The sequence below is a fragment of the Procambarus clarkii genome, chromosome 40 (assembly GCF_040958095.1).
Source record: "Procambarus clarkii isolate CNS0578487 chromosome 40, FALCON_Pclarkii_2.0, whole genome shotgun sequence".
NCBI lineage: Eukaryota > Metazoa > Arthropoda > Malacostraca > Decapoda > Cambaridae > Procambarus > Procambarus clarkii.
In genome coordinates this window covers 28,370,276-28,397,625 of record NC_091189.1, presented here as the reverse complement: position 1 = coordinate 28,397,625, position 27,350 = coordinate 28,370,276, and the positions used below count along the sequence as shown (strand labels likewise).

Below are 27,350 nucleotides of genomic sequence, written 5' to 3'. Positions count from 1 at the left end.
AGTGGAATGCTGAGCTCAGATGCACATTCTCTCAGAACCCATGGTGAAACGCCATCTGGGCCAGCTGCTTTGTTCCTCCCGAGCTCCTTTAGCATATTTTCCACTTCATCTCTAGACACCTCTATCCGCTCTATGTTGTTCTCTGGAATTCTTATTGTGTCTGGTTCTCTGAAGATTTCATTTTGTACAAACACACTTTGGAACTTTTCATTTAATGTTTCACACATTTCATTTTCATTTTCCGTGTGTCTTTTCACCTTCATGTTGCCAGGTTTGGGTTCCTGTTTTCCTGGCTTGCTCTGCCTGTGGGCTTTTTCAGAGTCTCGCAGTGTTCCTTCTCTGGGGTCTCGCATCGGGCTTGTAGTTTCCGATGTCCTGGTGAGCTCGCTCGCGTGGGTTTTTTCTGTTCGACAGACATTCCATCCCCGTCTTTGCCGGCTTGGATTTCCAGCTCAGCCTCCTCGGTGGTCGCACCCGAGATCTTCCCGCGGCTCCGCCTGTTCCTAGGCTTGTTTGAACCTTGACAGGGCTGGTTGGGTTCTGCCTCGAGTCTCTCACCTTTGGTAGTCAGTTGGGTGGCTTCATTGTTGGTGTCCCACCTGCATGCTTTTCTTGGCTGCGTTAGTTGGCGTTGGCTTGGCTTTTCTTGTGGAAGTTGGGGGCCGTTGATTTGCCACATACTGTCGCCTCGTTTTGTGCGGAGCTGGCGGAGCCGCTTCAGCTTGCTTTCGATCTTTGTGTTACATCTGCACCATTCGTAGGCTGTCTCGTGCATTGTTTCACCTCTGGCCTGTTCTTGCACTGCTTGAGCTGTCTGAATCTCTGGACAGCGTGCTCTTTCTTCTCCTCGATTGGTGGTGGCCCCTTCGGTTCGGGTTTGTTTTGACAGCTCTTTTTCCTGTTGGTGTTTGCCTCTAGAGCTCTGGTTGCTGAGCTTCTTGCTCTCCTTCAGTCATGGCATTTGGTTTGTTCGGTTGCAGCCGTCCCCCTCTTTTCTGGCACGGGGTGAGGCTGCTGCGATCCGGGGGGAGAAGTCATTGGTTTGTTTGTGGTTGCTTGGTCGAGCCAGGGTGCGTCATGTTTTGTGTTCAGTTGCGGCCCTTCGCTGTTATTTGCATGCCACGGCTTCTGTGTCTTGGGCGCGCTTTGGGTTGATCCGGTTCCATTCTTCCCTGTTCGCGGGAGAAGGTGTCCCGAGTCGTCCGCCGTGTTTTTGCGGGTAGGCAGCCTGTGTTCTTTGCCCATGCCTGTGGCGTTCGTGGATTCGCTGCTCTTGCTGCTGTCTTGGCGGCGTGTCCTTGCTGACTTCGGGCACAGGGTTTGTTGGCAGTCGTACAGGGGCCTGGCTGCTCGTTGTCTCGTGTTGTTCCCGGGTCCTTTCGAGCCTGTGTTGTCTTGGGTTGGCGGCTGCAGCCAGTTGTCTCGCTTTCTGTTGAGGGGGTGCATGGTGTTCGCCTCCCGGATCCGTCCCTTTGACCTTCCTCTGTGGGTTCATTCATTTCATTCATTTTGGTATCAAATTGTGCGCATTCTAAAGGCGCTTAATTTGAAACTATCCCGAGGTCGATCAGATAAAAAAAAACAGCGTTGAATGTAATATAACGCCATTTTCTGGGTGAGCCCCAGAGGTACCCTGGAGCTTATCGGGCTAATGTATGTTATATTAGACTGGGACATTAGCTAAGGAGTTCAGACCTAGCAGGGACCAGCGCCAGAACCTGGCCCCTGCAGAGAGGTTTCAGGGAGCAATGGCCCTGGAAAACCCCTTTGTGGTTGGGGTTTTCCTTATCTGCCATCAACCGGGGTTAGGCACCCAGAAAGGTAGGCATAACAAAACAAACCCCACATGGTAAAAAACTAAAACAAAAAACCGAATAGAGAGGTAGAAACTCCCTACAATCACAAGGAAACAAGCAAACATCACACTTTACTGCCATGCTGATCGTCTACGCAGCCCTCCCCACCCCGAGAGGGGGAGGGGGGGGGAGCCCCGGACCTACCGCGCTGGCTGCCAAGCTTCAACCAACGCAAAAAAACCACCGACCGGTGGGAGGGAGGGTTGCCAGGGAGCCTCCGGGGCTCACCCAGAAAATGGCGTTTCATTACATTCAACGCTGGTTTTCTGTGGGGAGCCCCTACGGCTCCCTGGAGCTTCATACCCAAAGAGAAGGAAAAGAAAGGGCTAACCCGGGAGGCGGCCACCACAAACTCTGCAACACAAAGCCAAGACAACAGGTTGCAACCTGCGACCCAAGGCAACAAGAACTCACAGGAGCAGACTCGCATAAAGAATGGGCGGCCAAGAACCTTTGCGACCCTCAAATCCCTGCCCCCAAAATGAGCCCTAGAGGTCACCAACACAGCAGCAAAAGCTGCAAACGTCTGAACAGCACGGGCGCAAAGACAGACCGCAGGTTGGAAGAATGAAAAACTCTGCGGACGACCTGGGAAACCCGAGCCCTGAAAACAGGGAACGAGGGGAACCGGATCAACCACAGCGCATCCCCAGACACGGTACGCAGGCAACAGCAAAAAGCACAACCGGACATCACAGGACGCACCCCCGACCAAACCAATCAAGCATCAATAACCCAAGAACTTCTCCGGAAAGCAGCCGTCTCGACAGTCGCCAGGACGGAGAAAGGCTGCACACGTACAAATATACCACCAGTACCAAAGAGCAGAAACCTGAACCGAAGGGGCTACCACAAACTGAGGAGAAGATAAGATGGCACCCTGATCAAGGATCAGGACGGCTCAGGCGACGCATGAGCAGGCCAGAGGTGAAACAAAACACGAGAAAGCGTACGAAATGTCATACTGTCGCCAAGACGAAGCTCGCAGGTGGGACACCGTCAACAAAGCCACCTGAACACCACAGAGATGGTGATATCCTCGTCAAAATACCAGATGCAAAGAGCCGAGGAGAAGGCCGAACCAGAACCAGTCACATACAGGACCGATTTGACCTGCCAAAAGAGGAGCCGCAGTAAAACGCCCCGGGTTCGGACACCTATCAAGCAGCGTCTGAAAATAAGGCTGGGCCGGCCACCAAGGAACCATAAGGACTGCTCTCGTGGGAATGGGCTGCAACTGAGCCAGAACTCGAAGCAATAGCTGAACCAGGAGAAGAGGAACAGATACCCCCACCTCAACCAGTCCTGCCGAAAAGCATCCACCGTGAATGACTCGCAGGTGGGTTAAGGGCGCCGCATAAAATGGGCGACACCTAGACCACGATGACTCGAAGACGTCCACGGCCAGGAGTCCATACGTCCGACATAGCCAACAAAACGAGTCAGCGACGACTGGCCAATCCGCGAACAGAGGAATGAACCGAGACAGCTGTCCACCAGGACGCAGGACACACCCCGGACATGAACCTCACGGTTAGCCAAACCCCGAGAATCCAGCAAACGAGTCACTACGGAACCAACCCCAAAGGTCAACACCTAAGAGAAACCCTGTGGTTCAGGCAAGAACCGCCAGAGAACAGTCCGAACGGAGCTGAATGGTAGAGCACCGAGTGACCCAAACCCTCCGATGCATAAACCAGACAACCATGAACTCCTGAACCCTGCTGTGAACCCAACGGACGGACAGACTCCACCATCCCCGTCCGACCTGGTGAGCACTGGTCACAAAGCCCCAGCCGAGAGATGACCCGTCCATGAGCACATCGAGCGAAGGCTCGGGTAGGTGCCAAGGCACGGAACCCCGAAAACCCCAAAGAGGAAGCTGGTGACACGGCACCAACACAAGATCCCCGGAGGAACGAACCCAACGAATGCAAGAGGCGGAAGGGGAGTCTCCAAAGGAACCAAACAGACGCCAAAGCCAAACCCGACCCCGCGGGCAGACCAGCAAGTCGAAGTTCAGACTCGCACAACTGCTCAAGTAACCGCTGAGCAACCCGGGACCCCCTCATGAACAGCCGAAGGTGGGACTACAGCCGCAGTAACACTTTTTTTTTTTTTTTTTTTTTTTTTTTTTTTTTTTTTTTTGAGATATATACAAGAGTTGTTACATTCTTGTACAGCCACTAGTACGCGTAGCGTTTCGGGCAAGTCCTTAATCCTATGGTCCCTGGAATACGATCCCCTGCCGCGAAGAATCGTTTTTTCATCCAAGTACACATTTTACTGTTGCGTTAAACAGAGGCTACAGTTAAGGAATTGCGCCCAGTAAATCCTCCCCGGCCAGGATACGAACCCATGACATAGCGCTCGCGGAACGCCAGGCGAGTGTCTTACCACTACACCACGGAGACTTCTGGAGGGAAAGACAATGAGTGGCCCAATAGCCCTAAACAAGTCCCAGGTCCGAACCCGGGATGGAAACAGATGGAATGGCCTCCCGATCACCAGGAAACCAAACCCAGCGATATGGAAAGAACCACACCCCTGGCGAGCAGACAAGCGGACTGACTGGAAGCCCACACCAGCCAGTCGTCGAGGTAGGCCAGACACCGAATCTCAAGCATACTCAGACAGGGCACTAAGATCCGGAAATACACATACATATACACATACACATACACACAAGGTATGTTACACACACACGTGTGTATACACATGTGCACACACACACAGCATACACATGTACATGCTTACACACCACGAGCGTAACTCTCTTCCTGTAACTACACTTAGGTAATTACACACATACATTTTAAAAGAAAAATACAAGTCACTGACCAGTGGGCAGAGAGCACCACACCGGCCAGGCAAAGAAGGCACAAAACTGCATCAAAAGGCCCACCTCGACAACGAAACCTCAAAGTCGCAGCACGACCACAACATGTGTCAAGACCCAAAAAGATCAGTCTGCAAGCCAGGAAGAACCCGGAACTCCAGAAGGCAGAACCAGGTCACACGAGGAAACATAGCCCCCTGAACCCACAAAGGGGCCCAAGAGGAAGAAACCTCCGGAACGGAACCAAAGAACCCAAAGGAACCCAGAATCGAACCAGGGGAAGCCCGAACCACCACATTTGACGGCGGAGAAACACCACAGAAAGGCAAAGCACAGCCCCCAGACAGAACCCCCTGGGAAACGGTCATAACAGACCGAAAACCGAGGGACAAGGTGTGGGAGCAAGCATAACAGACAGGGACACAGCCCAAACTCAAGGGCCCAGACCCAAAACATACAAAAAGGAAGCCCGGTGTAAAATCAACACTCAAACGTTCCCAGAGGAACAGGAAACAGGCAGAAAACACCAGAAAAGCAAAGAAACAACAACAGGAGAATAAAACCCCACACCAGAAAAGCAAAGACACAACAACAGGAGAATAAAACCCCTGAAAAAAGGTGAAAACTCACCCAAGAAGCTCGCTCGCACACCCAGTCGCATGTAAACAAACTGCAATGACGCCCTGGTGGCCACACCGGGAAACTGGCAGACGAAAATGGCCGCCAGAACAAGAGGGCTGTGACCGACGCTAAAGATACGAAAAGACGCCAGCAAAAGTGGGAAGCAAGCAGACTGGATGGGTGAAAAACTCCGCCCAAAAGCAGAAAACGCAGGCAGGGGCAAACCGCCCCAGAACTGCTAGCAGGCATCCCCCACAGCCCTGGGAACCAGCAACAGAGGCCCTGGGGCAGAGCTGTCCTCCAAGCCCTCCGCCCTTAAAGAAAAGCAAGAGTCCATGGGAAAGGCAGCAAGAAAGTGCCGCTGGTAAGACCCAGAAGTCTTGGCAACAGGAAGAGGCTCGAAAACCTCCGTCCCCCAACCCGAACGGGGCAGCCCCCAAAAACCGCCCGAGTCTCAGCCCCAATTAAACCCCGCCCCGACCCTGAAACCCGCAGACGGTCTGGAGCCGGGAACAGGGAGGGAAAGAGGCGAACAGCACCTAACCAAAACGGGGCGGCCTCGGGGCATAAGAGTGGGAAGCCAACCTAGCATGTTGCAGCAACCTAACCTAGCTTGCAACACGGATGCCGCCTGTACTCTGAACAGTAATAACATCAGGAGAGTACTGGAAAACGAGCAGAGAATCTCTCTCGCAAGATTCCAGGTCAAGGTGTCAGTGACCCAACAGGCAGCACGACGGAGGTAAAAGTGGTGACTCACCTGGAGACAAGGGCACAGCAACCAACGATTCCGTACAAGACGGGTTGGAACCCGGAAGACATTCAATGTACCCCTGAGCCCAGACAGGGGTTTCCAGGGCCCGTAGGCTGACTGTTACGGGAAGCCCGGGCAAGGTGTTGCTAACTAGTTAAGAAACCCAAAAATAACAAGAGGGTAGAGGATAACACTGAAAACCCCTGCGACGTGTACAATCACAGGGGCCTAGCAGAGGGCCGCCAAACACTACCAGTGGAAGTATAGCCACACTAGGCAGACCCCCACCAGGCTAGAAAATAAAAACAAAAGAAAACCCCAACAAAAGTACACCGTCTCCATATGCAACAGGAACCGGTCGCCGCTTAGGTGGCAGGCTGTGCAACACCGTGACGCCCTAACCAGCACAATACTAATCCCTACCCAGGGCCAAACAAGGGCCCCAAGGGCGAGGCAAATGCCGAGCAGCAAGAACCTCTACGGGAATGGTTCCCGATCGCCCCAGGGAAGATAACCCTGTTATGCAAGGGCAGTGCTCACAGGGCGCTTAGGGAAGTCAAGTACTAAGCGCATGCAGCCCCGGCACTGATGAGGTACTCCTGGCCACCGCACAACACAACACACGGCAGTGAACGCCAGACAAGGCAAACACCGCCTAGGAAACTGAGGTCAGAGAAGCATCTATCCCGGTTGACATTAGCTTACAAACTGAAGCTTGGCAGCCGGCGCGGTAGGTATGGGGCTCCCCCCTCCCCCTCTCGGGGCGGGGAGGGCTGTGCTGACGATCGGCATGGTAGTAAAGTGTGATGTTTGCTTGTTTCCTTGTGATTGTAAGGAGTTTCTACCTCTCTTTTCGGTTTTTTGTTTTAGTTTTTTTACCATGTGGGGTTTGTTTTGTTATGCCTACCTTTCTGGGTGCCTAACCCCGGTCGATGGCAGATAAGGAAAACCCCAACCACAAAGGGGTTTTCCAGGGCCATTGCTCCTTGAAGGAGCCAGGTTCTGGCGCTGGTCCCTGGTAGGTCTGAACACCTTGGCTAATGTCCTGGTCTAATATAACATACATTAGCCCAAGAAGCTCCAGGGAGCCGTAGGGGCTCCCCACAAAAATGAATTTTATATAAATATTTTTGTAGTGGATGTGAGTCCTGTCCAAAGCTAGCACTCAGGAGAAAAAAAATGGACATGATACGTGTCTAAAGAGAGCGATAATGTTAACTCCAGTATCTTCGATCTCACTCCATCTATGTTGGTGTATGCAATTTTCAGGACCTTGTTCCCCTCCTTATTCTTCACTCCCCCCTCTCTCTAATCCTTTTGTTGGTTTGCCTTTATGTACCACTTTACTGGTTTGCCTGCCTTTCACTTTGTAGGAAAAAAGAATTGATTTCTTCTTCATTCCTGCTCTCATTTAAACGTTTTGCCTCGGCGAGGTTCAGTCTCAGCTTCTCGCTATCTTCTTTTGAAAGATCTCGTCTTTATGACCTTACTTTCCGTACCTCATCACTTTGTAATTTTCTAGCATTCCTTAGTACTTCTTCCATCTGTTTGGCACCATTTAGGGTGATCCTCAAAGGTCGATCTTTCCCTTTTACGTACTTTCCAATCCTCCTGTAGTCGCAGACATTCTCGATGGTAGTAAGACCTTCCACAAGGCCAACAATTTTATCTACTACTTTTGCTTCTTCTACAGCTCTTTCTGACCTGGAAGTTATCTCCTTTTCTTTGCAACCAAAAATGATCAGGGACTTACTCCGATCAACTGTGTTTTGCACCAACTTTGGGTTAGATGCCAATTCTTTTCTCACTTCCAGCCTAATGTTTGTTTTATCTTGGTTGCTGCAGTGTTTGACTTCCTTTACTGCTTCTTCAATTTTTTCCTTCTCCTTGGCCACTTGTGCATAGGTGAGTTGCATATCTTTCTTGCACTGTTCTATTCCCTGTGTAACTTCCTCCATCTGTGCTGACAAAAGCTGTTTTTCCTGTTGAATTTCCTTACCTAACCTATTGTAGTCATTTAAGTTTAAGTTTGCTTTAACTTCTTCCAAAGCTATTTTTAAGTTTATTTTCTTCTTCCATGGCTTTGCAATTTGTTTCCAGTTGATTCTTGTCCTTGCATAAGTCTTTCACTAACCCCTCAAGACCTAAAACCTTGCCACTCAAGTGCTCATTACTTTCTTTCAATTTGCTGATTATTTCTTCATGATAGTTCACTATAATATCTAATTTTGCCAATTTGTTGTGTAGACTGCTTATATCAATGTTTTCTTCATTAAAACCCCCAAAATCTAGCTCTGTTTTGTTTCTCTTCTTGCTGATGGCCATCTTGAATGTTTTTGTCTGGACTGTAAACACTAGGGTCACTTTTTCTCATCCAATTTTTCACTTCACTTTGCACATTCGTGTTACCTCACCTATTTTCCCAAAGCACAACACTTTTAATGTTCCCTGGGACACCACTCACTATCATCAACCTGTACTACAATACTTAGGAATTGTGAAATATCCTGGAGCTCCTCTGTTGCAGGTGTTGACACTAGGGGGTATCACCTTTTCTGTGGTCAGCAACAGGTGTTTTAGCAATGGATTAGTACTTTACGAAAGTTAGAAACTAAAAGTCGAACTTTAATATAGTACATACAATTCATGTTGGGCTGAGAGTATGAGGCTGGGTCAATTAGTGGTTATACAAGCAGGAAATCAACAGTAAGTGACATTGTTATTAGACTTATGAAAATATGAAGATTTTCATAGAGAAAAGACAGGAAAAATTTGTGAGGAACTGAAGTTGTAATTAATTTACAGTCAACATATTTGCTAATTTTGCCTTTTAATGATATATAATGTTGTTTTTTTCTTTACTGCTTACAGGGACCTGCACTGTGTCTATACAATAATGGAATTTTTACGCAAGAAGATTGGTATGGAATACGCAAGCTAAGTGATAGTATAAAAAAAGATGATCCCCTGAAAGTTGGACAGTTTGGTTTAGGGTTCAAGTCAGTCTTTCACCTTACTGGTAAGTTCTCAAAAAGATTGAGAAATTTTATTTTCACCCAAGGAGACTCAGTAATTTATTTACTGGGTGCTCCCAAGAGCACCCAGTAAATAAATTACCCACCCACATACTTAGATTTTTAGAAAATATAATGTATGTAAATAAGAGATTACAATAAAATTTTATAGTTTTTACCATAATTTGGGTTTGGATGGAGGTGGGGGGTGGGGGAAGAGGAGATGTAAAACTTTTCTGAGGGGAGTCCCGTTCGCTCCCCGGAGCTATCCAGGCTGAATGGATATGTATAACTTTCTGGCATCAAAGTGCTTGGAGTTCTTGCCTACCGGAGCCAGAACCTGGCCCCCTTAGAGAGGCAAGAGGAGCATTGGCCTATACAAACCCCCTGTGGTTGGGAGCATTCTATGTCTGCCATCGACCGGGACAGACACCCAGAAAAGCAGGCGCCCCAAAACAAACCCATAATCTGGCGAAAATATTGCTACCAAAAACCGAACGAGTGGGCAGAACTCCCCCAAACAAAATTAGCATCAGGCAGGTTGGGGCAGAGTCTGGTCGGTTTATGACTCAGACGGTCTCGGGGGTTTTCCTCTTCCAAGGTGGCGGCAGACACATTCAAGCCTTTTCCTCCAGCCGTGCTGTACGGGGCCTGACCAGTGGGCTCCCTTCCTTAGTGTTTTGTACAGCTGCTCCGGATTTTAATTGTGGAACTGGGGCTTTGGGGGGGAACGACTCGACCCTTTTGTCCTGCCGTAGAGGTTCCCGGGGCTGGGGAGGGGTGGTTCGGGGGGCCTAGGCCCCATTTTGTTCTGCGTGGGTTTTTGTACTCTCTAAGCAGGGCTTGCAGTTCCTCAGTCTGGGGGTTTTTCCTTTCCCCTCGGCGTTCATGTTGGTTTCGGATCTACCCCTCCCTGGGTTCGGTTCTGTGCTCCTTCGGGTCTGTTGGTTCCATCATTCCTGGGGTGCTTTTCTTCCCTTTTCTCTCTTTTTCATGATTATGTTGCATACATGTTGCCTTCGTATCAGGATCCCCGCATGTTCCTTGACTCAGGGGTCTCTGGGCCATATGTGCCTCCGTGCATTTGTGCTTGCTTCTCGCAGTTCTCGTTGGTTCGTGGAACTCTTCGATATTTCCAATATTATTGAAACGTTGGTTGACTTCCGGTGAGGCTTCCCTCTAGTCCTTTCTCGGACTCATTGGTCCTCTTTCGTGCTTCTTGTCTTCTTTTGATTTTGTTTTTGCATTAATTAGTCTTCACATTGTCTCTCCTTTCTGTCTCGCCATTCCTATTATTTGTTCTGTACGCCTTGCTGGTGTCGTCCCCAGAAGACGGGTGTGCAGTTTGGTCCTCAGGTGCGGGGTCTGGGGGGTTTGTTTTTGTTTTGGGCGGTGTACACATGTTGGTGTTCCGCGTTCTTTCTAGCAGATTCTACGCCGTTCTCGCTCCTCTTATCTTTGGTCATAATCCCCTGGATATTCGGTATGTTCTGGATTTATGTGTGATGCGATCTTTTAGTTCTTTTCTCAGCTTGCGAGTGTGGGGCGGCTTTGAATGGAGCCTCCTCCCCCTCTGTGCTGAATGCACCTCGTCTTCTCCTACTGGGCACGCACCTCTGGACACTCTCCACTAGGGATGCTCCTCTTACATTGCATGGCTCTGCTGTCTTGTGGCATGGTAATGTCTCTGTTCTGCAAGTGAGATTGTACTTGCAGAACAATCTCAGATTGTTCTGCCCGACGGAATCTTGTGACTGTCGGCCAGGTGCTGGTTCTCGCTTTTTTGTGGGGTGTTAGGTGTTGTGTGTTTTGCTTGGACATTTTGCGTATGTCTTACAGTGCCTTTTCTTTGTCCTGGTTTCTTGTTCTTTGTTGTTCTGTGGGGCACAGCCACGAATTTTCGTGTTTTCTGTGGGGAGCCCCCACAGTACTTGTCTGGTTTGTTTTCCCAACAAGCTGACAAGGAATACATGAGCTACAAAATTTTGCCACATCACTTTTCAGCTTGGGCCAGAAGAAATATTTGAAGATTTTTTGATAAGTAATATTAATACCTTGATGTCCCCCCATAGGGTCATCATGAGCAGCTGCCAAAACTTTCTCTCTATAGCAGGTAGGCAACATAACCTGGTGGACTATCTCCCACTCATTTGACAAGGGAGAACTCTGTGGTCTCTATTTTCTCATCAAAATCTGATCATTGTAATAGTACCCGGTTGTTGCATCTACAATCTCCTCCTTAAAGAGAGCTACATCATGACATTCTGCAAGACTGGGGTCAGCTTTCTGTAAATCACTCAAGGATGTATCCATACCTGGGTCAGATGCCATTGACCGAGGCTCAATAGTGTTTTCCTCCACCTCCTCACTACTCTCGGTAGGAGGCGATGGTAGGCTCTCCACAATGTCCTCTGCCTCGTCATCGAGTCGGGCCATGAATGTGTCCGCAAGGTCCACTTGGCTTTCCCCCGCTCTGAAAGTGTCTCATTTCCTCGGGATTTACCACCTTGGCAACCACAGGGCTGCAAAATTAGAAGCAAAATGCCATTTTCTGCATCCTCGGAAATGCAGGAACATGTTGGAGAGGGGTACATGCCGTTTTGGAACAGGGTGTAGATACTTCCACCCTAAATTATGTCAATTTTCAATTAGGGACAAAAAATGCTACAATCTTCAGTGTCCGAAATTCCATGTGAGAGGTACAGAGTGTTATAGACGGGAAGATCAATATGACACTACTGGAAATTTTTTAGAGGAAGGCAGAAACAGAGTAGTAAATATAAGAGAGAGGAACAGTCAGATGGAACCACTACAGGATTACAGAGGGGAAGGGAGATACCCACAAGACTGGAATTCAAATTATCAACAAGCACACAGGTACTACACCAGACAACACCCGTCCTACTACCAAAACTGGACAAATCACTTCCAAAACGATACACCCTGGACGCAAACACAGTGGCCTCCTTACCAGAGCCTCAGATATTAACACCAAGTAAGGCTTCCAGCACTTCCACTAACACAATAACATTTATATTTGCCAACATCCAGGGTATAAAAACACGCAAATCCAACAAAGTTCACTTTATAGATGGTCTCCTTCATGAGGCAAATGCAGTGTTTGCAGCCCTAACAGAAACCCACACAAAGGACTACCATGATGGTGAAATATGGATCTCAGAGTACAATCTTTTCAGATGTGATAGGAAACACCGGCTTCAGGGTGGGGTCAGCCTCTACATCAAAGACACACTCATCTGTACTGAGCTGCTAAACACCTCAAATGATATGGTGGAAGTGCTGATAATCAAAATAGAGATTTTAAATGTAGTTATTGTCCTTGTATATAAGTCACCGGAGGCAAACCCTCAGCAGTTTAAAGACCAACTAATGAAAATAGAACACTGCTTGGAAAACCTCACAAATCCAGCTCCGAACATCATCCTGCTTGGGGATTTCAACCTACGGCACCTGAAATGGAAGCACCTGGCTAATACAGTAATATCAGAAAGAATACCAGGAAGTAGCCTAAATGAACAGGCACATGCAAATGACCTGCTACGGATGTGCGACAGGTTTGCCTTAAACCAGCAAATAGTAGAACCAACTAGGAAAGAGAACACGCTGGACCTCATTTTCACTAATAATGATGAATTGATCAGGAACATAATGATTACAAATACCTGTTACTCAGATCACAACTTAATTTTTTTTATTTTATTTATGCATATACAAGAATGTACATAAGGAATGTGAGGATACAAATATGGTAATTACAGTCTTGTAAAGCCACTAGCACGCGCAGCGTTTCGGGCAGGTCCTTAATCTAAGAAAATTTTAAAGAGGTAAATACTTGCAAAATTTATAGACAAAAAAATGATAACAGATTACATGGAATGAAAAAAAGATGAGAGAAAATTATAGGTACAGTATATTAAAGCACATAGGTAGCTATGATTGATTGCAATGACAGCTTAAAATGGTAGTTGACAACAAATTGGTAGGCACAATACAGCAGAAACAATATAAGATTGATTGCAATGACAGCTTGAATGGTAGTTGACAAAAATTGGTAGTCACAATACAGCATATGGCTAGCACATAAAAGAAGACAGCAATGAACACAATGATAAGGTTGTTTGATATTACATAAAAATTAGGAGATTGGGTAATACTAGGTACAGAGCAAATTTAAAGCTCAGTGTAGGAAACTAAATAGATGAAGTTAGGTACTTTTTGTTTTTGTTTTTAAATAAGGCAAAAGTTTTACAGTTTTTCAATTCACTAGGGAGTGAGTTCCATAGACTAGGTCCCTTAATTTGCATAGAGTGTTTACACAGATTAAGTTTGACCCTGGGGATATCAAAGAGATATTTATTTCTGGTGTGGTGATAATGGGTCCTATTACATCTGTCCAGGGAGAGTTTCAGAGCATGGTTTGCATTTAAGAACAGGGTTTTGTAAATGTAGTTGACACAAGAGAATGTGTGGAGGGAGTTAATATTTAGCAAGTTTAGAGATTTAAACAAGGGAGCTGAGTGTTGTCTGAAAGCAGAGTTAGTTATTATTCTGATAGCAGATTTTTGCTGTGTGATGATGGGCTTAAGGTGGTTTGCAGTGGTAGACCCCCATGCACAGATACCATAATTAAGATAGGGGTAGATTAGTGCATAATATAGTGATAGGAGAGCAGAGTTAGGAACATAATATCTGATTTTGGAGAGTATACCAACTGTCTTAGAGACTTTCTTAGTTATGTGTTGAATGTGGGTGCTGAAGTTGAGTCTCTTGTCTAGGAATAGGCCAAGAAACTTGCCATCATTTTTATTACTGATGTTAATGTTGTCTATCTGTAGCTGAATTGCATTTGATGATTTGCTTCCAAATAAGATGTAGTAAGTCTTTTCGATGTTTAATGTTAGTTTGTTCGTTGACATCCATAAGTGGACTTTTTTTAATTCATTATTCACAACATTATTTAGTGTATGTGGGTTGAGGTTTGAGTAGATAAGGGTAGTATCGTCAGCAAACAATATAGGTTTGAGAATAATAGAGACATTAGGCAGATCGTTTATATATATAAGAAATAGAAGAGGTCCTAAGATGCTGCCCTGTGGCACTCCAACGGTAATTGGTAGAGTGGAAGAAGTTGTATCATTGATGGTTACATATTGGTGTCTGTCACTAAGATAGGATCGGATGTAGTCAAGGGCAAGGCCTCGGATTCCATAATGCTGGAGTTTAAGTAAGAGGTAGTTGTGATTAACAGTATCAAAGGCTTTTCTTAGGTCAATGAAGAGTCCAATCGGAAACTCATTTTTGTCAAGGGCTGAGTAGATAATGTCAAGGAGACTAATGATTGCATCATTGGTACTCTTTTGGGACCGGAAGCCAAACTGGCAGGGGCTGAGTATGTCAAATTTTACGAGGTAGGAATAGAGCTGTTTGTAAATAATTTTTTCAAATATTTTTGATAGAATGGGTAGATTTGATATTGGTCTATAATTGTTTATGTCCGCCGGATTGCCTCCTTTATGGACTGGCGTTACTCTTGCTTTTTTGAGGATATCAGGGAAGGTGTGACACTCTATAGATTTGTTGAACAGTAGTGCTATGGGTGGGGCAAGGGCATGGGAGGCTCTCTTGTACACAATGGACGGAATTTCACTGGTGTTCCCTGCCTTGGTTTTTAGAGAGTGTATGATGGACACAACATCTGCCGGGCTGATTGGTGAAAGGAGAAGAGAGTTTGGATAGCTGCCTGAGAGATATGTGTTAATATGTGTCTGAGTCTGTGGGATTTTACTGGCAAGATTAGCACCAACCGATGAAAAGAAACTATTAAATTCATTTGCCATTTCTAAATCAGTTGACGGTATATCCCCATCCTTGTAGAGTTTTATTTGGTTATGTGAGTGTTGTTTAGTTCCTAGGATACTAGAGATAGTTTTCCAAGTGTTTTTCATGTTGCCTTTTGCTTCATTGAATCTATTCACATAATATGCAAGTTTTGCCTTTCTTATGATACTGGTAAGCATTGATGAGTACCTTTTAGCTACTTCCTTTGAAACTAGGCCAATCCTAACTTTCTTTTCATATTCATGTTTCTTGTTGATTGAGTTGAGAATGCCACTTGTGAGCCATGGATTGTTTAATCTTTTGTCAGTTACTTGCTTTGTAAGAAGGGGACAATGAAGGTTGTAGAGGCTTAGAGTTTTGGAGAGGAAGAGGTTAGCTAATGAATTTATATCATTATTCCTCAGTGTAGGAAACTAAATAGATGAAGTTAGGTACTTTTTGTTTTTGTTTTTAAATAAGGCAAAAGTTTTACAGTTTTTCAATTCACTAGGGAGTGAGTTCCATAGACTAGGTCCCTTAATTTGCATAGAGTGTTTACACAGATTAAGTTTGACCCTGGGGATATCAAAGAGATATTTATTTCTGGTGTGGTGATAATGGGTCCTATTACATCTGTCCAGGGAGAGTTTCAGAGCATGGTTTGCATTTAAGAACAGGGTTTTGTAAATGTAGTTGACACAAGAGAATGTGTGGAGGGAGTTAATATTTAGCAAGTTTAGAGATTTAAACAAGGGAGCTGAGTGTTGTCTGAAAGCAGAGTTAGTTATTATTCTGATAGCAGATTTTTGCTGTGTGATGATGGGCTTAAGGTGGTTTGCAGTGGTAGACCCCCATGCACAGATACCATAATTAAGATAGGGGTAGATTAGTGCATAATATAGTGATAGGAGAGCAGAGTTAGGAACATAATATCTGATTTTGGAGAGTATACCAACTGTCTTAGAGACTTTCTTAGTTATGTGTTGAATGTGGGTGCTGAAGTTGAGTCTCTTGTCTAGGAATAGGCCAAGAAACTTGCCATCATTTTTATTACTGATGTTAATGTTGTCTATCTGTAGCTGAATTGCATTTGATGATTTGCTTCCAAATAAGATGTAGTAAGTCTTTTCGATGTTTAATGTTAGTTTGTTCGTTGACATCCATAAGTGGACTTTTTTTAATTCATTATTCACAACATTATTTAGTGTATGTGGGTTGAGGTTTGAGTAGATAAGGGTAGTATCGTCAGCAAACAATATAGGTTTGAGAATAATAGAGACATTAGGCAGATCGTTTATATATATAAGAAATAGAAGAGGTCCTAAGATGCTGCCCTGTGGCACTCCAACGGTAATTGGTAGAGTGGAAGAAGTTGTATCATTGATGGTTACATATTGGTGTCTGTCACTAAGATAGGATCGGATGTAGTCAAGGGCAAGGCCTCGGATTCCATAATGCTGGAGTTTAAGTAAGAGGTAGTTGTGATTAACAGTATCAAAGGCTTTTCTTAGGTCAATGAAGAGTCCAATCGGAAACTCATTTTTGTCAAGGGCTGAGTAGATAATGTCAAGGAGACTAATGATTGCATCATTGGTACTCTTTTGGGACCGGAAGCCAAACTGGCAGGGGCTGAGTATGTCAAATTTTACGAGGTAGGAATAGAGCTGTTTGTAAATAATTTTTTCAAATATTTTTGATAGAATGGGTAGATTTGATATTGGTCTATAATTGTTTATGTCCGCCGGATTGCCTCCTTTATGGACTGGCGTTACTCTTGCTTTTTTGAGGATATCAGGGAAGGTGTGACACTCTATAGATTTGTTGAACAGTAGTGCTATGGGTGGGGCAAGGGCATGGGAGGCTCTCTTGTACACAATGGACGGAATTTCACTGGTGTTCCCTGCCTTGGTTTTTAGAGAGTGTATGATGGACACAACATCTGCCGGGCTGATTGGTGAAAGGAGAAGAGAGTTTGGATAGCTGCCTGAGAGATATGTGTTAATATGTGTCTGAGTCTGTGGGATTTTACTGGCAAGATTAGCACCAACCGATGAAAAGAAACTATTAAATTCATTTGCCATTTCTAAATCAGTTGACGGTATATCCCCATCCTTGTAGAGTTTTATTTGGTTATGTGAGTGTTGTTTAGTTCCTAGGATACTAGAGATAGTTTTCCAAGTGTTTTTCATGTTGCCTTTTGCTTCATTGAATCTATTCACATAATATGCAAGTTTTGCCTTTCTTATGATACTGGTAAGCATTGATGAGTACCTTTTAGCTACTTCCTTTGAAACTAGGCCAATCCTAACTTTCTTTTCATATTCATGTTTCTTGTTGATTGAGTTGAGAATGCCACTTGTGAGCCATGGATTGTTTAATCTTTTGTCAGTTACTTGCTTTGTAAGAAGGGGACAATGAAGGTTGTAGAGGCTTAGAGTTTTGGAGAGGAAGAGGTTAGCTAATGAATTTATATCATTATTCCTCAGTGTAGGAAACTAAATAGATGAAGTTAGGTACTTTTTGTTTTTGTTTTTAAATAAGGCAAAAGTTTTACAGTTTTTCAATTCACTAGGGAGTGAGTTCCATAGACTAGGTCCCTTAATTTGCATAGAGTGTTTACACAGATTAAGTTTGACCCTGGGGATATCAAAGAGATATTTATTTCTGGTGTGGTGATAATGGGTCCTATTACATCTGTCCAGGGAGAGTTTCAGAGCATGGTTTGCATTTAAGAACAGGGTTTTGTAAATGTAGTTGACACAAGAGAATGTGTGGAGGGAGTTAATATTTAGCAAGTTTAGAGATTTAAACAAGGGAGCTGAGTGTTGTCTGAAAGCAGAGTTAGTTATTATTCTGATAGCAGATTTTTGCTGTGTGATGATGGGCTTAAGGTGGTTTGCAGTGGTAGACCCCCATGCACAGATACCATAATTAAGATAGGGGTAGATTAGTGCATAATATAGTGATAGGAGAGCAGAGTTAGGAACATAATATCTGATTTTGGAGAGTATACCAACTGTCTTAGAGACTTTCTTAGTTATGTGTTGAATGTGGGTGCTGAAGTTGAGTCTCTTGTCTAGGAATAGGCCAAGAAACTTGCCATCATTTTTATTACTGATGTTAATGTTGTCTATCTGTAGCTGAATTGCATTTGATGATTTGCTTCCAAATAAGATGTAGTAAGTCTTTTCGATGTTTAATGTTAGTTTGTTCGTTGACATCCATAAGTGGACTTTTTTTAATTCATTATTCACAACATTATTTAGTGTATGTGGGTTGAGGTTTGAGTAGATAAGGGTAGTATCGTCAGCAAACAATATAGGTTTGAGAATAATAGAGACATTAGGCAGATCGTTTATATATATAAGAAATAGAAGAGGTCCTAAGATGCTGCCCTGTGGCACTCCAACGGTAATTGGTAGAGTGGAAGAAGTTGTATCATTGATGGTTACATATTGGTGTCTGTCACTAAGATAGGATCGGATGTAGTCAAGGGCAAGGCCTCGGATTCCATAATGCTGGAGTTTAAGTAAGAGGTAGTTGTGATTAACAGTATCAAAGGCTTTTCTTAGGTCAATGAAGAGTCCAATCGGAAACTCATTTTTGTCAAGGGCTGAGTAGATAATGTCAAGGAGACTAATGATTGCATCATTGGTACTCTTTTGGGACCGGAAGCCAAACTGGCAGGGGCTGAGTATGTCAAATTTTACGAGGTAGGAATAGAGCTGTTTGTAAATAATTTTTTCAAATATTTTTGATAGAATGGGTAGATTTGATATTGGTCTATAATTGTTTATGTCCGCCGGATTGCCTCCTTTATGGACTGGCGTTACTCTTGCTTTTTTGAGGATATCAGGGAAGGTGTGACACTCTATAGATTTGTTGAACAGTAGTGCTATGGGTGGGGCAAGGGCATGGGAGGCTCTCTTGTACACAATGGACGGAATTTCACTGGTGTTCCCTGCCTTGGTTTTTAGAGAGTGTATGATGGACACAACATCTGCCGGGCTGATTGGTGAAAGGAGAAGAGAGTTTGGATAGCTGCCTGAGAGATATGTGTTAATATGTGTCTGAGTCTGTGGGATTTTACTGGCAAGATTAGCACCAACCGATGAAAAGAAACTATTAAATTCATTTGCCATTTCTAAATCAGTTGACGGTATATCCCCATCCTTGTAGAGTTTTATTTGGTTATGTGAGTGTTGTTTAGTTCCTAGGATACTAGAGATAGTTTTCCAAGTGTTTTTCATGTTGCCTTTTGCTTCATTGAATCTATTCACATAATATGCAAGTTTTGCCTTTCTTATGATACTGGTAAGCATTGATGAGTACCTTTTAGCTACTTCCTTTGAAACTAGGCCAATCCTAACTTTCTTTTCATATTCATGTTTCTTGTTGATTGAGTTGAGAATGCCACTTGTGAGCCATGGATTGTTTAATCTTTTGTCAGTTACTTGCTTTGTAAGAAGGGGACAATGAAGGTTGTAGAGGCTAAGAGTTTTGGAGAGGAAGAGGTTAGCTAATGAATTTATATCATGGGTATTATTGAATTCAGAATCCCAGTTAATATTGTGAAGTGCCTCTGTAAGATTGTCTAAAGGTGATTCACTGTGTAGCCTAAATGAAAGTTTCTTGCTTTTTGGTGGTGTTATGTCCATGTTCGCTATGAGAAAGGTAGGATAGTGGTCAGTTGTTCTGTCGTAGATTATACCAGATACAAGGGGAGCTGTTATGTTTGTCCATATGTGGTCCAAGGTAGTGGCTGATGTTTGAGTGACTCGGGTAGGTTTGGTGATAGTGGGGATTAGCATACAGGAGTTCATGCTGTTAAGGAAATAGTCAACTTGAGAGCAATTTTGTTGACCCAGGTCAATATTAAAGTCTCCTCCCAGAATGATGTGGTTTTTGTTGAGATTGTTGTTTATAATAAGATTCCTTAGGTTGTCTGAGAAAGAAGCTATGTTAGTATTGGGAAATCTATAGATGGCTCCAATAGTCAAAGAGGATTTAAGGGATTTAATTGTAAACTGAGCAAAAGTATATTCACAGTAGTCATCTCTGTCACTAATAACACTGTTGCAGATAAATGTATCTCGGTAATATATAGCTGTGCCACCACCTTTTTTATTAGGCCTACAGTTATGAATGGCTTTATAACCAGCTAAGTTGTAGAGTTGGGTATAGTCTTTATTTAGCCAAGTTTCTGTTAAAATAATGAACGATAGGTTAGTACCTAGTGCTGTGAGTAGTGCATTTAAATCGTCAAAATGTTTACCAAGTGATCTAACATTTTGGTTATAAACTGATAGATAGGTGCTATTTTGGAGTTTGTTTTTAGCCTGGTGTGCTGTGAAATACTTGCAATAATGATGATCAATGTGCTGGTTGGTATAGATATGAGACAGAAGATTTTGATCAGGATCAATATCAGTGTGCATAGAGATGCAGAGGGATCATGATACAAGATACACGATAAAGCAAAACACAAGAATAAGAGCAGATACAATAAAATAGTAACAATTTAGAAGTAAAATAAAGATCCAATAGATAGCCAGGGAGGACACAGAAGTTACATAAAATAAAACACAAAAAATCAGTAGAGACTGATAATATAAATGTAAAATAAAAAATAATAAGAAAAATAATAATCATAAAAAAAAATGATCTTGAAGATAATTAGCTTAGTAATGGTTAATTAACAGGGTAATAAAAAGCCCTAGGTTTAGTGACAAGGGGATTAACTAAGAACAAATAATTAAGAGTATAAAACAGGCAAAGATGATAAACAAAAAATAAAGTAAAAATTAAAATAAAAATAAAAATAAACACCTTTGGAAAGGAAAGGCAGAGCTTAAGTACACTTTGGTTGTATGTGAGACTACAAATTATGTTCTGGTTATTCAGCTGATATCCCACAGTCATCCAGGAAAGAAGTGAGGTGTGCTTCAGTGGTTATGACATAAGTTTTTCCAGAGTCAGTCTTCCTAGCTATTATTTTACCATCGCGCACAAAACAATGTTTAATAGCAGTGGATCTATTGCGAATTCCACGTAGTTTAAATAAGAGATTTTGTCTGAATCTGGTAAGACATTCGTTCACATAAACCTTGGATTTCCTAGCGACTGCAGCAGTGATAAGGTCTGACTTGCGGGAGCAGCTATCTAACTTCACGCGTATCCTTCTGTTGTTTGCACCAGATGATTTGGTACCCACTCTATAAGCTGACTTAATGTCTCTTGCTTCGATAGAATAATTCAACTTAGTACGCAATTCCTGGATCACGATGGCAGTACAGTCTTCTCTGTCAGTTTCGTGGGGAAAATCCTGTGATGAGATGATGACAGAATCAAGGAGCTTAAGTTGGTCTGATTCGTCTTGGGTTGCAGTGTGTTGCTGTTGTAGGGAGTTAAAGTGGTTCTCTAACTTTTGTAACATCTCAACATCATCACTAACATCACTAACATTTTGTAACATAATTGAAGTTATGACAACCATGGGGAGTAGACCTTCAAAACCAGTCCAGATTCCCAGTGGAGAAGATTTCAGCAAATTCAACTTCAATAATAAACAGATAAACTGGGAGCAAATAAACCAGGGCTTCACAGAAATAAACTGGGAAGAACAGCTAGAAAATGCAAACCTGAACCAGTGCCTGGAAAAAAATAAGCTCAGTAGCACTAGAAATATGTTCAAACCGCATACCTCTAAGAAAGAAGAGGAAGAGATGCAGATTGGAACGGGAATGTCGTTCCCTATATAGGCGAAGAAAACAAATCGCGGAACAACTTGAGAGTCGCACCCTATCTCAAGAACGGCGAAGAAGGTTAGGTAGAGAAATAGAAACAATTGAATGGAAGCTACAAGAATCATACAAAACCCAGGAGAGGCAAAGAGAGCAAAAGGCCATCAGTGAAATAGAAAGAAATCCGAAATATTTTTTCTCCTATGCAAAATCAAGATAAAAAAACCACATCTAGTATCGGGCCCCTGCGAAAGGGAGATGGAACTTTCACCGATGACAACAAAGAAATGAGCGAGCTACTGAGGACGCAGTACGACTCTGTTTTCAGCGAGCCATTAAACACACTAAAGATTGATTACCCAAAGGAATTTTTCATGGATACGATACCAACATCAAATCATATGTCCTGACCCCCCTGCTCTAAATGCCACAGTAAATACTGAGCTAAAGAAAGTCCATCTTTGGCTAACTGCCAACAAACTCACCCTTAACATTGACAAAACGTTCTATATTCTGTTTGGCAATAAATCCTCTAATCAAATAAATCTCAAAATAAACAATACCCAAATTTGTAACAAATTAGATGGCAAATTCCTTGGCGTTCTCATCAACCACAAGCTGAATTTCCAGGGACACATTCTAAATATATCAAAAAAAGTTTCAAAAACTGTTGGCATTCTTTCTAAGATCAGATATTATGTACCCCACCCTGCCCTGGTGACTCTCTCTTACTCCCTCATCTATCCATATCTCAAGTATGGTATTTGTGCTTGGGGTTCTACTACCCAAAATCATTTACGTCCTCTAATTACTCAACACAAAGCTGCTATTAGGACAATATCCAACTCTAGCCCCAGACATCACTCGGTACCCCTACTCAAATCTCTGAATATGTTGAGATATTAAGTCACTGCACATTCTCTCATGTGTATTATACATATATAAAACGCTGAACTGTAATGCCAATCCTGACCTCAAAAGATTCATTGAAGGTTGTAACAGAACCCATGAGCACCACACCAGAAATAAATACAGTTTTGATATTCCTAGAGTACGACTTAATCAAACTAGAAATGCTCTTCAAATCAAGGGACCCAAAATGTGGAATGACCTTCCCAACCATGTTAAAGACTGTACCTCTCTCAACCAGTTTAAGATAAAAACGAAGCACTACCTAATAAATTCCCTGTAACCTACCTTACCCCTCTGTTGTCAACCCATGTCTGTTTTTTTTTTTCAAAACAAAGCTGTTTGAATATAATTGTCTGTAATAATTTGTAATTGTATTTGTGCTGCTTTTTCAGCCATGTTCCCCCCTCTTTTACCTCTATTTTTATTTGTTCTCAACACATTTTATTCTTTATACCCATTAGTATTAAACTTTAGTCATTATTGTTTTTCCTTCCCGAAACACTTTGCGTAATAGTGGCTTTAGGCATTGTATGTACTAGCTCTATCTATTAATCCAACAAACTTTGTAAAATCTCTTGTATGTATGTACCTTACCTAAATAAACATTTATTTATTTATTTATTTATTTATTTATATATATCAGACGTCACCCTATCCCCACTGGATTTTGCAGAAGCCATAAACAGTATGCCTATGCACTCTGCACCAGGCCCGGATTCTTGGAACTGCATATTCATAAAGAACTGTAAAAAAACACTATCGCAGGCCCTCCACATTCTGTGGAGACAAAGCCTAGATACTGGCGTTATTCCTGATATACTAAAAACAGCAGAGATAGCACCACTTCATAAAGGAGGAAATAAGGCAAGAGGCAAAAAATTACAGACCGATAGCACTAACATCGCACATCATAAAAAAATTTGAGAGAGTGCTAAGAAGTAAGATCACAAAATACATGGAATCACAGCATCTCCATAACCCCGGACAACATGGTTTCAGAACAGGGCGCTCTTGCCTGTCGCAGTTGCTGGACCACTATGATATGGCATTAGATGCTATGGAAGACAAACAAAACGCTGATGTAATTTACACAGATTTCGCAAAAGCTTTTGATAAATGTGACCATGGTGTTATTGCACATAAAATGCGTTCAAAAGGAATTACCGGAAAAATAAGCAGATGGATCTACAATTTCCTGACCAACAGAACCCAATGTGTAATAGTCAACAATATCCAATATCCAGCCCATCAACCGTGAAGAGCTCAGTCCCCCAGGGTACTGTGCTTGCTCCAGTACTTTTTCTCATCCTCATATCGGACATAGACAAGAACACAACCTATAGCACTGTATCATCCTTTGCAGATGACACTAGGATCTTCACAAGAGTAGGCAACATAGAGGACACGGCGAACCTCCAGTCAGATGTAGATCAGGTCTTTCTATGGGCTGCAGAAAATAATATGATGTTTAACGAAGATAAGTTCCAGCTCATGCGCTATGGAAAAAATGAAAATATAAAAACGGAAACCACGTACAAAACTCAGGCAAATCATAACATAGAACGAAAAGGCAATGTAAAGGATCTGGGTGTACTCATGTCGGAAGACCTTACCTTTAAAGAACACAATAAAGTAGCCGTCACAACTGCAAGAAAAATGACAGGTTGGATAACAAGAACTTTTCACACTAGAGATGCTATACCGATGATGATACTTTTCAAAACGCTTGTGCTCTCTAGAGTGGAGTACTGATGCACAATGACAGCACCTTTCAAAGGTGGAGAAATTGCTGACCTGGAGAGCGTGCAGAGATCCTTTACTGCTAGAATCCACTCAGTAAAACATCTAAACTATTGGGACCGACTAAAGAGCCTAAAACTGTACTCCCTTGAGCGCAGGCGGGAAAGGTACATAATAATTTACACGTGGAAAATATTAGAGGGGCTGGTCCCAAACCTGCACACAGAAATAACATCACATGAGACCAGAAGACATGGCAGGATGTGCAGAATACCCCCGTTGAAAAACAGAGGTGCAACTGGTACTCTTGAGAGAGAACTCTATCAACATCAGAGGTCCGAGACTGTTCAACACGCTTCCACTACACATAAGGGGCATAACTGGCCGACCCCTCACAGTGTTCAAGAGAGAACTGGATAAGCACCTCCAAAGGATACCTGATAAACCAGGCTGTGACTCCTACGTCAGGCTGCGAGCAGCCGCGTCCAACAGCCTGGTTGATCAGTCCGGCAACCAGGAGGCCTGGTCGACGACCGGGCCGCGGGGACGCTAAGCCCCGGAAGCACCTCAAGGTAACCTCATGCCGGGGCTGCATGTGCTTAGTGGTTGACTTCTCTAAGAGCCCTGTGAGTACTGCCCTTGCGTAACAGGGTTATCTTCCCTGGGGCGTTCGGGAACCATTCCCATAGAGGTTCTTGCTGCTCGGCATTTGCCTCGCCCTTGGGGTCAGCTGGGGCTTGGGCCCTTGTTTGGCCCTGGGTAGGGATTGGTATAGTGCTGGTTAGGGCGTCAAGGTGTTGCACAGCCTGCCACCTACGCGACGGCCAGTTCCTGCTGCCTCTGGAGACGGTGTACTTTTGCGGGGTTTTTCTTTTGTTTTTATTTTCATGCCTGGTGGGGGTCTGCCTAGTGTGGCTATAGTTCCACTGGTAGTGTTTGGCAGCCCTCTGCTAGGCCCCCGTGATTGTAAATGTCGCAGGGGTTTTCAGTGCTATCCTCTACCCTCTTGTTATGTTTGGGTTTCTTAACCGGTTAGCAACACCTTGCCTGGGCTTCCCGTAGTTGTTACCCCTACGGGCCCTGAAAACCCCTGTCTGGGCTCGGGAGACCATTGAATGTGTGTTCCGGGTTCCAACCCGTCTTGTATGGGCTCGTTTTTTTATGGACGCATGTTGCTGCAACAGGCTAGGTTGGTTTCCCACTTGGATGCCCCGAGGCCGCCCTGTTTGGTTAGGTGCTCTTGGAGCTGTATTCGGATTGGCTTGCAGAGGATGTAGAGGCGCTTGGGGCCATTCCCGGGTCTAGTGCCTTGGTCTTGGCTGCTCATATGTCATCTGCGCTGCGAAGCTATTTGCACCGATCTTGTGGTGTCTCTGTTTTTCGCTGCATGTCTCTCATGACGGCAGGTTGTGCTTGCTTTCTTCTTGGAATCTGCTCGGGCCTGGCTCTTAGGTTTCACCCTATTGTCCCTTGCTGTTTGCGGACTCTGCGGTTGAGCAGTATCTGCAAGCAGCTTCTTCCAGCTGTCGTCCGATGTCCGACCTGTTGGTTCTCCAGGGGTCCTGGGGGGGGGGGGTGCGGGGTTCCTCCCGGAAGAGTCATGCCAGGGCGCGGGGTTCCTCCTGGAAGAGTCGTGCCAGGGCGCGGGATTCCGCTCATCAGGGTAGGCCACAGGTGCCGGGTTCGGAGTCGGTGCTGCCTTCGGTACCGTCTGCATCTAGTCGGTGAGATGATCGTTCTGTGCACAGGTCAGGTTCTCGTAAGGGGTGTTGGCCCTTCCAGGGTTAGCCCCATTGATGGGGCGATGAGGGGGGGGGGAGGTTTGCTCTTTTCCATCACACCTGATCTTACGATTTGTTGACTTTTCGGGTCGTTTCCCGCAGCCTGCAAAAAACGTTGGGTGGCCCCTCCCCCTTTGGGGTTGGCAGGGGCAGGCCTCTTCTCCTGTACTCTGTCAGGTCATCTCGGAGTGGGTGCGCTTGGGCATAGTCGAATTGACAACATCTCTCAGGTGGGTTTCCCACCTGTTTCCAGTACAGAAATGAGACTGTGCGGACCTGCGGTTCATTCTGGCTTTGTCTCGTCAGAACTCCTGGGTTTCTTGCCCCTACTTTTGGATGACCACTCTGTCTCAGGTCCGGCTTCTGTTGAAGCCGGGCTCTTAGAAGGTTTCCCTGGACCTCAAGGACGCGTATTGGCACGTCTCGATTCATCCAGAGCTCTGGGACTGGCTCGGGTTTGTTGTGGGGCGTCTCTGTTACCACTTTCATTGTCTCCCATTTGGGTTGAACCTGGCTCCTCACGTGTTCACATGCCTCACCCGCTTCGTGGTGGCCCATTTGCGTCTTTTAGGTGTTTGGGTGTTGGCCTGTCTAGACGACTGGCTGGTCTGGGCTCTCAGTCGGTCCGCTTGTTTGCTCGCCAGGGATTTGGTTCTTTCCCAGCTTGCCGAGTTCAGGTTCCTGGTGAACTGGCAGAAGTCCAATCTGGTCCCCTCCCAGGTTCAGACTTGGCCAGGTCTTGTGTGGGACTCTCGGACTGTTTTCTTGTCTCTCCCTCCGAAGTTTCTCCTTTGGCTGTGGTGCTGCATGTGCTTTTTTGGGGGGAGGTCCTAGGTCATGTGGCAGTTGCTTGAGGGCCTGTGCAGGTGCCTGAACTTTGCGATGATGGTCTACCCTCTTTGGGTCTGGTTTGGCTTAGTTGGCTGATCTGGTTCCTTCGGGAACGTCCCTTCCACCTCTCTTGGGATCGCTGAGTTTGACCTCCCAGTGCTTGTGTCGGCTGATGCATCGCCGGCTTCCTCTTTGAGTTTTTCGGGTGTTTAATGCCTTGGCGCCTACCCGAGCCCTCGCTCAATGTGTTCATGGGTGCGTCGTCTCTCAGCTGAGGCTTTGTGAACACTGCTCACCAGGCTGGCCACAGGTGGTGGGGTCCATCCTTCCGTTGGGCTCACAGCTCGGTGTGGGAGTTTGCGGCGGTGTGGTTTTCACTTCAGAGGGTTTGGGTCGCCCGCAGATTGACGATCCGGTTCCA

General features: G+C 44.6%; 1 protein-coding gene across 2 annotated transcripts in view; it reads left to right on the top strand.

Annotated features, from left to right (window-relative positions):
- LOC138372957 (sacsin-like) overlaps positions 1-27,350 on the top strand; it is a 91,771-nt gene that overhangs the window by 52,518 nt on the left and 11,903 nt on the right. For both annotated transcript variants that reach the window (XM_069338908.1, XM_069338909.1), the window contains exon 5: positions 8,942-9,089. In XM_069338908.1, the coding sequence (XP_069195009.1) occupies positions 8,942-9,089 (148 nt within the window). The remainder of the gene's footprint in view (positions 1-8,941; positions 9,090-27,350) is intronic.